At 35.1% G+C, this 12330-nt stretch overlaps 2 protein-coding genes across 2 annotated transcripts; one reads left to right on the top strand and one right to left on the bottom strand.

Annotated features, from left to right (window-relative positions):
- Nucleotides 1-2966: 2966 nt before the first annotated feature.
- On the bottom strand, nucleotides 2967-3803 carry LOC130981447 (uncharacterized). The gene has a single exon (XM_057905044.1). The coding sequence runs from the start codon at nucleotides 3801-3803 to the stop codon at nucleotides 2967-2969; it is 837 nt and encodes a 278-aa protein (XP_057761027.1).
- Nucleotides 3804-5870: 2067 nt separating this feature from the next.
- On the top strand, nucleotides 5871-11818 carry LOC130981446 (glycine-rich RNA-binding, abscisic acid-inducible protein-like). The gene is made up of 4 exons (XM_057905043.1): nucleotides 5871-5986; nucleotides 6129-6465; nucleotides 8577-8765; nucleotides 11807-11818. Exons 1-4 carry the CDS (start codon nucleotides 5871-5873, stop codon nucleotides 11816-11818), a joined length of 654 nt encoding a protein of 217 aa, XP_057761026.1.
- The last annotated feature ends 512 nt before the right edge of the window (nucleotides 11819-12330 follow it).

Genomic DNA, 12330 nt, shown 5'->3' with positions numbered 1-12330 from the left:
TTTGCAAGCCTCAGTCCTGCTAGCAATGCTTCACACTCGGCCTGATTATTTATTGCTTGAAATAGGAATTTGATTAATTTCTCCACCTATATTTCGCCGTTGTCTCTTAGTATTATCCATGCGCCATATCTATTTTCATTTGACGCGCCGTCCACATACAACTCCTATGGCTCGGCTTCTTTGTTTTCGTTAGTGAATTCAAAAATGAAATCGGCTAGGGCCTGAGCTTTGAGAGATCCTTGTGATTGGTATATGATGTCAGACTCTGAGAGTTCTATAGACCATTTTGTAAGCCTTCCCGCCAGGTCGGGTTTTGATAATATTTGGCATAGAGGTTGACCAGTTCGGACTATTATTTGATGTGTCTGGAAATAGTGTCATAGATGCCGAGCTGTGATGACTAGTTCGAATGCCAGTTTCTCAATCGTCGGATATCTTATTTCATCATTTTGGAGCACTTTGCTCACAAAGTATACCGGGTGTTGTTCTTTTCCTGTGCTTGTTACAAGTACGAAACTGATAGCATTAGCTAAAATTGAAAGAAATAAATAAAGTGGCTTACCCTGCTGGGTTTTTATAGTATGGGTGGTGACCCCAGGATGTTCTTGAATTCGGTGGATGCTTTTTCACATTCCTCTGTCCACACGAATTTATTTGCTTTTCTCGGGTGCTAAAGAAGTGATATGACTTGGCTGCTTCCATGGGCAAAAATTGGGATAAAGCTGCTAGATGACCTGTAAGCTGTTGGACTTCTTTAACAGACCGAGGAGATTGCATATTTATTATAACTGCTTGGCATTTGTCAGGATTGGCCTCTATCCCCATGTTCATCAGTAAAAATCTGAGGAATTTTTCCCCTTGTACTCCAAATGAGCACTTCTTCGGGTTTAACCTCATGTTATATTTTCTAAGTTGTTTGAAGATTTCATTGAGGTCGTGTTTATGTTGTTGTTCTGAGCTTGACTTGACTACCATGTCATCAACGTAGATTTCAATGTTTCGTCCGATTTGTTCTTTGAAAACTTTATCCATCAGTCTCTGGTAGGTAGCGCCTGTATTTTTTAGTCCAAAGGGCATAACTTTATAACAGAAATTACTTTGGTCGGTCACAAATGCTGTTTTCTCCTCATCGTCTGGGTGCTTGATTATCTGGTTATAGCCTGAATAGGCATCCATGAAGCTGAATACTTGGAAACCCGAGGTGTCATCCACTAGTCTATCAATGCTCGGAACTGGATAAGAATCCTTCGAACATGCTTTGTTTAGATCAGTGAAATCCACGCACATGCGCCACTCTCCCGAACTCTTTTTTACCATTACCACATTGGCTAGCCATGAGGAGAACCGAAGCTCTCGTATGAACCCTGCATTGAGTAGTTTTTGTTTCTCTAATGCTGCTGCCTTTCTCCTTTCTGAGCCCATGTTTCTTTTCTTCTGTCTTATAGGTCGAGCATTGGGGTTGATTGCTAGTTTGTGACATATGAAATTCGGGTCGATTCCTGATATATCAGCTGGTGTCCATGCAGGGACGGACCTACGTGCTAGTGTAATGGGGCACTTGCCCCCACTCCCATTTTGATTTTTTTAATATATATATGTCTTTATTTTAAATTTTAAATGACCACACTACAAATAAATTAAGTCTAATTATTTAAAGTCCCAAATTTATTTTATCTTTCTATTATTTTGACTATTAGTTAACGTAATCAAATTTAGTATTTTTTCATTCTCAAATTTCAGCCATCACCACTCATTTATTCTCTTAAATCGTCTTCTTAATTTCATATTTTCAACTTTCTTTTTCTATTCTTTTTTAGGGGTCATCTTCTCTTTATCAAAAGGTAAATTTTAAATATTTTTTTATATAACTCTCTATAACTCTATGTATCTTTCAATTTTATTGTTTCTCTTTTTGATATTTTCAATTGTAAATTTTAATTTAAACAATTATAGTTTAGGTATTAATCTAATTTTTTATTCTCTTCATAAATTTATATATTTTATTTTATTATCAATTTAGTGATCATTATTATTTATTTGTTTATCTTTTGTTCTATTTTATTATATGTAATTATGTTGCATATAAATTTCTAAAGTCAATTGATCAATTTACTAATTTAGAATATATATTTTTTATTTTTAGAAATAATAATAAAAAAATATTTTATTCGTCTTATTTTATTATATGTAATTTTTAGTTTTTTTATATTCGAATAATTAATGTGCACTTTTTATTTTTTTTAAATTTGAATTAATATATCTTTTGATAATAATGTATATTATTTTTGCCCCCCTAACATAAATTTTCTGGGTTCGTCACTGTGTCCATGCAAAGAGGTCAGTGTTGGCTTCCAGTGTTTTAATGAGATCTCGTTTGGTTCCTGCGAAAAAGGCAGAGCCGATATTAGTAAATTGGTCGTCTTGGCCTAGTTTACCTTTTCTAGATCGTCCATGGGGGAGGGGCGACTATTGTTGTCTCTAGGGTCCAATTCAGCCAGAGTGGGTATGCTCTCCGAATTGTACACCGTATGGACCCTAGGTATGTCCTCCTTTGTGGTGGCCTTTAGGCCTGCGTTGTAGTATTGTCGAGCTTCCTTTTGGTCAACGTACACTGTCCCGACCATGTTGTCCTGCAAAGGAAATCTAACATAGAGATGGACCATGGAAATAATGGCCCCAAAAGAGTTAAGTGATGGGCATCCTAAAATAATATTGTAAGGGCTAGTACAATTGACTGCTAAAAATTGAATGTATAAAGTTTTGGAGCTCAGGGGCTCCCCTCGCATTGTCCTTAACAAAACATAACCTGATACTGGTACTCTCTCCCCGGAGAACCCTACCAATTCTCCAGACGAGGGTTGTAGTGCCTTGTCACTGAGCTGCATCTTTTTAAATGTTGAATAGAATAGTACATCGGCGCTGCTTCTGGGATCTAGCAGAACTTTCCTTACTGTTAGCTCTCCCATTTAGACTGAGATCACCACCGGGTCATCAAAATTCGGGCAGGGTGACTTGAGGTCAGCATTGCTAAATGCAATTTGGGGAGTTGGGACCGAGACATGATAGTCTGGGCGAGATCCTTCCATCGTCATCATAGCTCGGTAACTTCTCTTCCTGGCTGAGGTAGTTGTTCCTCCACCTGCAAAACCACCTGAAATGTAGTTTATTACCTCTTTAGGGGCGGGGGTTTCGACGTGTCCTTGCCAAGCCCCTTTTTCTTTGTGATCCGAGCTATAGCTCAGTCTGTCAGTGTTCCTGGTTGGTTTTTTTTGGGTTTTGGAAGTGACATATTTGTCCAGTAGGCCCTGCCTCGCTAACCTTTCCAGCAAGTCTTTAGCAACCACGCATTCGTCAGTGGTGTGACCAAATTTATGGTTGAATGCACAGTGTTTGCTCCTATCGACATACTTCTGATCCTGGTATGTTCCTACTTTGCTTGGTGGCTTTATTAGTTTGTTGTGCAATATCTCTTTGATGATGTCCTCTCTTTTGGTGTTAAACCTAGCATATGAGTCAAACTTCGGAGTTAGTTTGAAAGACTTTTTGGAATCTTTATTTTGGGACCTGTGAGGTTTTTCTTCCTCCTTCCGGGATGGAGGCTTTTCATTTTTCCGAGCTTCACACAGTTCCTCGATTTCAATATCCCCCGTTGCTTTTTCTCTAAATTCCTCCAATGTTTTTGGCTTCACTATAGCTATTGCTTCCTGGAATTTTCCAAGTCGGAGACCATTTTTTAATGCGTGAAATTGTACTTCTGGATTGAGGTCAGGGATCTCTATGGCCGCTGTGGTAAAGCGCGTCATGTAATCCTTTAAGTTTTCATGCTGTCCCTATTTGATCATGTTGAGGTAGTCGGAGTCTCTTATATAAATCTTGGAAGCTACAAAATGGTTAACGAATAGCTTTGCGAATTCGTCAAAGCTTGTAATAGAACCTGCAGGTAAATTAGAGAACCATAGTAATGCAGCCCCATCCAAAAAGGTAGGAAAAGACTGACAAGATAGAATCAGAGTCGCTGTTAAGAAATATCATAGATTCAAATTTTATAATATGAACTTTAGGATCTCCGATCCCCTTGTACGGCGTTAGGGTAATTAGAAGTATAAAATTTTTAGGCATTTTAAAACTCATTATTTCTTCCGAGAAAGGATTAGTCTGTCGTCTTGTTTTGGGAGGTGTCCCATCTGTCTTTGCGTTTGATTCTGAATGGTGTTCGCCGTGTTGGTCAGTTGTGCCTTCTTATCGTCGTTCTTTCCTTCACCATTATTCTGCATTGTTACCAACAACCCGGCCCTTCGTTGATTTTCCTGCTAGTAGGGCGGCGTTAGCGGCCAAGAGATCGGCATTGGTCGGGTTAGCTTGAGGGGTCATTGAATGGTCCATCATGCTGCAGTTCCTGAAAAGAGAAGAAAGTACAAAGAGAGTATAAAAATGTCAGGTCGAAAAACTAGAGAGTGAGGCGTGGGCCCCACGGTAGGCGCCAAATGTTCTTGCAGGGATATTTCCTCCGAGCTTATAAGTCGGCTTCGCGTCGGCTTTGGTGCGTCTGTCGGCTCAAACTCAGATGGAACTATCCTCATGAACTCAGACCCGAGCGTGGTACCTACAAAAGGGACTCCGACACTCAAGTTAGTAAAGAATCACTTATCAAAGAAAGTACGTGATCAATGGGTTATATATTTTGTTCTGTGTATTACTGTTGTGTTGTTGTGGGATTGATTTCCTCCTTTTTGTTTCATAGACTTTTGGTTTTTTGAATTGTTCAGTATCTCGTTGAGTGAATCTCGGTTGAGGCCGAGATTCTGGGGGAACGTGAGTTATGCTAGTGGACTTATCCTGAATTTGAATTACCTGATGTGGCTGAGGTATAAGTCGTTATTTCCGAGTTATAGGGTACGATACAGTAACCATTATTATTGTCTCCATAGTACACAGGAATAAGTCGTATTTTATTTTTAGAAAATAGTTATTTTTTAAAATTATAATTAAAAAAATCCTTCTTAAATATGGCTTATTCCGGTTTACCTGTATATTTTTGGAAACAATGATAATGGTTGTCATTGTTAAATATGGTTTTTTTAATTTATAATTTAAAAAATTGTTGAAGAAGTGATGCTTGTTGTCTGTGCATTTTTGTGTACTCATATATACTATTTGGAGATCTATATGCTATTTTGGAGATGATAATATGGATTAAAAATGTGGGTTTTGAAAATTTTGAGTAGAGTTTGTCGAGGGTAAGACAAACTCTACAATTTGTATAGAATTCATTCGAGGGTGTGACGAACTTGGTCTAAACAAAAAAATATATATTTAAAAAGTTAAAGTTAAAAAATGGGGTTTGAGAAAATAATATTTTTTTATTTTATTTCAGAAAAAAAAAATTCATTAGTGCAATGCCTCTTCCACATAGTGTGTTTGACTTTAAAAGAGGACGAGTATCTAGGCCTCTAAGGTGTGGCTAATGTATTTTTTTATTTTTTTTTTCTTTTGTATTTTTCATGGAGCTTTCTTCGGTGCAGAAAGTATTTTCAAAATTTTTATGGTCCAAGATTATCTATAAATCATGCCATTAAACTTTTGAATCAATGGCTTAGATTTAAAACTTTTATTAATAATATAATAATTATATATATGTTTAAATATTTTTATAAATATTTCTATTTTAAAATTATATTTTTGTCCTTTCTTTTCTTTTTTTTCCATCACCCTCTCTTGCCGGTGACATCGTTGAAAGGAGGAGCACGACCGCCACGAGAAGCCGCTGTCGTCATCATCTTCTCGAACTGCCTCTATGTGCGCCGTCCTCGCCGTCGTTCATCTGCATCTTGCTGTCACCGAGTCGTTGTCGTCATTATCTAGATATTTTAATGGCTGCCACAGATGTTGAGTTCTGGTGCTTCGTTGGTGGGCTTGCATGGGCCACCAATAATGAAGCTCTAGAGAAAGCCTTCTCTGCCTACGGAGAAATCGTTGAATCGAAGATCCGTTTATTGCATGCATCATCGATCGGAATCTGAACACCGATTCGGGTTGGAATTTGTTACCACTATCCATCTGATCTCTGATCTGTTCTGTGATCTGTTTTCCATTACTTGATCTCTGTGTTACTCTTGTTACTATTATGATTCTTATGATCGCAAAATTGGAAGATCCAGAGGTTTCAGATTTGTGACCTTTGCTTTTGAGCAAGCCATGAAGGATGCGATTGATGGCATGAACGGCTCCAACCTTGACGGCCATAACATCACTGTCAATGAGGCTCAATCCCGAGGCGGTGGAGGTGTCTTCAGAAGCAGAGGCGGCGGAGGCGGTGGAGGTGGCTTCAGAAGTAGACGCGGCGGTGGATATGGAGGTGGCGGATTTAGCCGCGACGGCAATGGTGGTGGATACGAGAGGCGGGATCGTCATGAAGGTGGATACAACAGAAACGATGGCGGCGGCGGTGGCTACAGAGAAAAAAATGTGAGAAAATGAAGATGGGAGAAGAGGAAGAAAATGAGGGCATTTATATAATTTACTATTTTATTTTATAATTTTTTCTTTTAAGACCACCAAGAACCTGAATATACTTTTCCCACTTAAGACAAAGCCATTGTTCATACTTCAATTGGACTTTTTTTTTCTTTGTTGTTAACTTTGGACTAGTACTTAAAAATATTTGTTTGTTCATTATATTTTGGTTATATTCTCTTATTTTATATTGTCTTTTTTTTTTTTGGTTTGTAAGTTCGGGTGAGTAGATTTATGTTTTCTTTTTTTAGGTTTGTTTTTAGCCTAGTTTTTTTTTTGGGTTTATTTCTTTTATGCTTTATGATCCTTTTAGTTTTTTTTTTTAATAAAAAGAATAAATTTAAAATTTTATTTAGAAACTTATAATTAGAAATAAGTTAACACATATACTACCCAAAAAAATAACTTAATACAAGTTTTTTTTTTCTATTTTTTTAAAGAAAAATGTTGAGTTTTGATAATAATTAAGTTTTTATCTATTTTGTTTGCCATTTTTTTGTAATTTGTATCATGTCATCATCGTTTTACTATTGAAATAAAAATAAAATATAACTATTATTTAAATTATAATAATTTGTATAATATACTCAACGGTAACCGTTTAAAATAAATGTGTTAAGGAATTGTTTTTGCCCTTCTTTACGTATAAGCAAACTCCCGAACTCAATAGATCTTTCAAAAACTAATTTTTTACAGATTTATTATTTTATCCAATTTTTTTATAATAAAATTGGCGACTACTCCATTGTCTATATCTTTATTATTCTTTTGTTGCATTCTCGTTGCATTGTAGTTCATTCTGAGCACGTTATGACAGTTAAACATCTCACTTCAATTGGTATATATACAAAAGTCGATTAAATAAAACTAAATACAATAAATCTATTTTGATCAAGTGTTATTTTTTTATTATAATAAATTAATAACAACGGTATTTTATACATTTTGAAAGGTAAGATTCAAAAAAGAAAAAAAAAAGTAAAATAAGAGTAAATGTATTTTTTTAGTGAGTAAAATTTTTCACTCGGTAGTATTTATAAGCTGGGTGAATTACAGTGGGACAAGTTTGCTGAAGGTCTGGACGAATGTTTTTTCTAACTTGATAACCACCGGTAACAATGTGATAAAGGTGGTAAGTAGCAACCACTAACTAATGACAAATAGAGTATCTCTATCATAAACTAATCACTCGAGAAGGCAAAGGTGATTATTGGCGGAACCACGAAGACTGTGGAAAGTGGTTGAGACTTGAAAATGTGGTGTGAATTGGTTTGGCCATTAGGGCTATGAAAGGACATCAGGAAAACTTTATCTTTATGTTATGTCATTACATTATACATGATAATGCCGAATCTTACATGGCGTGCAACGCGCTGCTTCAGACCTTTGGAACCACGAGGTATATTCTCTGCATATGTCGCACATGACAATAAAATATTAAATATAGTAGTCGAATCAATTCCCCACCCACTTTTTGATACACTAATAAAGAAACAAGAGTCAAGAAAATGAAATATCCACATAAAATATCAAATTAGGAAAATTTAATATTTAAATTTTAAGGTTTCTACAAAACTTAATTTGTCTATTCAATCATCTGTATTTTTATTAGAGTTAAGTACTTTTTTCGCCTCTAAAATTTTGGATCAAAATTAAAATTATTTTTGATATTTTTTTGTTGTTAAAATTATCTTTAACGTAATAAAACGTTATAAAATCATCTTTTTATTTATAAACAAATTTTTTTACGATTTTACCCTTAAAAAAGATTTCTCCGCACCACTAACCCCTAACTCCCTTTTTCATCATCACCGAGCCTCTTTTTCTCACTTCTACTCTCCCTTATTATTAACCCCCTTCATCATCATCACCGAAGCTCTTTCTCTCTCTCTTTGTCCCAAACTCTTACTCTCTCACACTACTAACCCACTCATCTTTTCGTCACCATCATCATCACCATCACCATTATCACGAAAACAAAGATTGAATCGCACACAAATTAAAGAATCACAAAATAAAGAGACTTCATTCAGTAGAAGCTTCTTTAAGAGGTTGAACCATAGGCAGTTATTGTTACTGTCAGAGAAGGAGTCGCAACAGATAGTGGCGACGCTGCGAACGACGCGGTGGAGGAGGGAGACGTCGACGACGAAGCTGATCCAATCTTCATTCTGTCCAAAGATGCGGTAGTCGTCGAAGAGAGTTTTACAGCGGAATTGAATGACGAATTAGAAGCGCTTCTTGAAAAGAAGGTTAGGAGATTGAAAAATGAAGGAACGACGAGGAGGGGCTGTTGTGAACAGAAAGGAAATGCCAACAAAGAAAAAAATAAAAGGATTTTAACTAAGGTATGGTGTTGTATGTGGAAGAGGAAAAAATGTGGTTAACTTGGTCAAAATAACAGTTTGTTATTTTTTGGATTTCAGCCAAATTTCTGCTCCATTTTTTCTTCCTTTAACTTGATTTTTTATATTTTAATTTGTTTTTCATTCTTTTATTTTTTTTAATTTTCTTTCTTCTGTATCATGTTTCTTTAATTTTACTTTATCTTTTGGATTTTAATTTTCTTCATTCTTTTATATTTTCAATTTTCTTTCTTTGCTCTCTTTCTCTCTTCTTCGTTCTTCTTTTTTTTCCTTTTTTTAATTTTTAAAGAACATATACATGAGTTCTTTCTTTTTAATTTTTTGAATTTATGTTGTTGTTAATTTTGTGATTGTTATTATTGTTGGATTGTTGATTTATTTTATGATTGTTACTGTTGTTGGATTGTTGATTTATTTTGTGGTTATGGGGGTTTGTGATGAAGGAGATTAAGAGAGAGAGAGAGATAGATGGATTGTTGATTTATTTTGTGGTTATGAGGTTAGTGATAAAGGAGATTAAGAGTCTCAGAGAGAGAGAGAGAGAGAGAGAGAGAGAGAGAGAGAGAGAGAGAGAGAGAGAGAGAGAGAGAGAGAGAGAGAGAGAGAGAGAGAGAGAGAGAGAGAGAGAGAGAGAGAGAGAGAGCGGGAGAGGAGAGAGGAGAGAGAGAGGAGACGAGAGAGAGAGGGAGAGAGAGAGAGGAGAGAGAGAGAGAGAGAGAGGAGAGAGAGAGAGAGAGAGAGGTTAGTGGTAAAGAAAAGGATTTTTTAAGGGCAAAATTGTCAAAAAATATTGTTTATGGACAAAAGAATGATTTTATAATGTTTTGTAATGTTAAGGATGGTTTTAATAAGAAAAAAATGTCAGAGACGATTTTAATTTTGACCCAATACCTTAGGGATTAAAAAAGTACTTTACCCTAGTGTCTGATGTGGCAATACATTATCCTAGTCAGTTAAAAAGCTTTTTTTAATCATTTTATTTTATATTTTTATTAAAAATTAAAAAATATATAAAAAACCTAAAATCCCAATGTAAATCTTAGATCACTCTCTTTGAAAATCAAAAAAGAAAAAAAATTCTAAAACATGGCTTCTCAAGGTTCAACATCATCACAAGGAAACAATAGACGATGAACAACACTTACATGCAACTCTGGGAAAACTTCTATGCTAAGTTGGTGGAAGATTAGTGCAGAATTTACAATCAACAACTAAATTAACAAGTGTACCGGATCATACTAAGTAATACTTCAGATGAGTGAGAGTCGATTCCATGAAGATTGATGGTCCAAGTAACAATAATTGAGTGATTCACTTAGTCAGACAAGCGAAAAATAGTGTTTTGGGTTTAAATTACATTAAACAACATTTCAGAGAGTTCAAGAAAGTGAGCAAAGATTTGGTGTGAAAAATGTATGAGAGAGCAGTTAAGGTTTCAGAGGTATTTATTTTTCTGGATTAGTAGTTCTTACCAACTATTTTAATCATGTAAGATTCAATTCATGGTAAATTGTAATTGACTAAACCTTAATTCCTTAGTGATTTAGTCTCCTCTAAGCTAATCAACTGCCAATTTCTTGGTCACTTAATTTTGATTAGAGGTTTAAGTCTAATTCTAGTTCATTAGCCACAAAAATCCTAATTACCCAAATATAAGACAATGTCACGTATCCCGTTAAGTTCAGGCAATTAATGATTTAGGAGGAAGTTACTTTTTCAAGCTATTATTAAGATAGTTAACTTTTTCAAGAATCAACAAGAATTCATGTAGAACAAGAATTATCTTCTAATATACTCAAATTCATAAGATGAAAAACGAAAGAAATCCTTGAATTTAAATTAATATAATAATTAAAATAGAGTGACAATAGTATTAATTCATAAAATAAACAGAGCTCCTAACCTTAATAATGGAGGTTTAGTTGCTCATGGAGAAAATAAATCCTAGCAGAAAAAAGTGTAAAGTGCTGAAGAGAAGAAGAAGAAGAACTAGGCCAAGATATCTTTTTCTTTTATATCTAATCCTAATAAATGTAAAATATGTTTTCTAAAACCTAAAATATCTTTTCTAAATTAAAAAATAAATTCTAAAACCAAATTAAATCAAACGAAATCATAAAGATCACGCTGGTGTTATTCGTTATTAGGAGTCTGGCGCCAAACTTGAGAATTTCAAGTTTGGCGCCACTATGACCGCATCCAAGAAGAGCTTTATGAGTTCTTGGCGCCAAACTTGAGCTTGATCAAGTTTGGCGTCACCAAGGCCGCATCAAATGTGGCATATTATGAGTCTTGGCGTCAAACTTGGGTTGGATGAAGTTTAGCGCCACCTTGGTGGCATTTGACGCCGTAATGTCAGAAGAAAAGTATAGACTATTATATATCGTTGGAAAGCTCTGAAAGTTGGCTTTTCAATACCATTAGAACTGCGTTAATTGGACCTTTGTAACTTAAGTTATGCACGTTAGAGTGCGAGGAGGTCAGGGTTGACAATATCATCCACTTTCTTCCTTTTCTTCTACACGGACTCTGTCAAACTCGCCCAAATGCCACCTGTAATATATCAAATTGTAAAACAACTCAAAGTAGAATTCATGGTGACTTAAAGCACCTAAATCTTGATTTTATTCAATAATTTCACATGCAAATTTACAAAGAAAAGATAAGAAAGATGTTCACGCATCACAACACCAAATCCGAATTGTTGCTTGTCCTCAAGCTACCGAAAATAATATAAACCTGAGATGTGAATTTGCATGAGAGTTGAGTTTTTCAATTAAGCTCTTGTCTATTTTCTGAGTGGGTTTAACAATACTGCGACCATGAATAGTTTCGGCATCTCACTATCCTTTGGAGTTTAGGAATGTTAATTTTATTCAGAATTAGAATCCGGATAATATTATGAATTCTCTTGATTTTTACTTCAGATTAATCCTTGAACACAACATTTCTTATTTTTTCTTTGGTGTTTTGCACCTTGAGCCTAGACGTGACTGCAAATGTTTTGTCTCAAGCTTTGTTTGACACAGAAACACCACAAGCACTTAACTGGAAACTCTTTGAGTTCGAATATTTTTTATTGAACTTTTCCAGTCAGTGGTACTTAGAGTCTTTGGCATACTCTTTATTGCACTTGGCTTTGACTCTAAGTGCTCTGTCTCAAGAATTTTTTGACATAGTCACACCACAAGCATATGACTAGCAAAACAAATCTTTGAGCTTTTGATGATTCTTAACCTTCCTAGTTATTGATGCTCAAAATCTTGAGCCTTGCCTTTTATTTTTTTTATGCTTCTTTTGCTTCAAGGATTAGTTTCATGTTTAATTTAGAGAATTCATAATAGTTTTCTAAATTCATATTCATCATGTATCAACATCTTTTGATCCAAATTCAAATATGCATTGTTCATATCATGCATTTAAAGTCACAGATAAATACCACCACATCTAA

Source organism: Arachis stenosperma, chromosome 5 (genome assembly GCF_014773155.1).
Source record: "Arachis stenosperma cultivar V10309 chromosome 5, arast.V10309.gnm1.PFL2, whole genome shotgun sequence".
Classification (NCBI taxonomy): Eukaryota; Viridiplantae; Streptophyta; class Magnoliopsida; order Fabales; family Fabaceae; genus Arachis; species Arachis stenosperma.
This window is presented reverse-complemented; position numbering and strand designations above follow the sequence as displayed.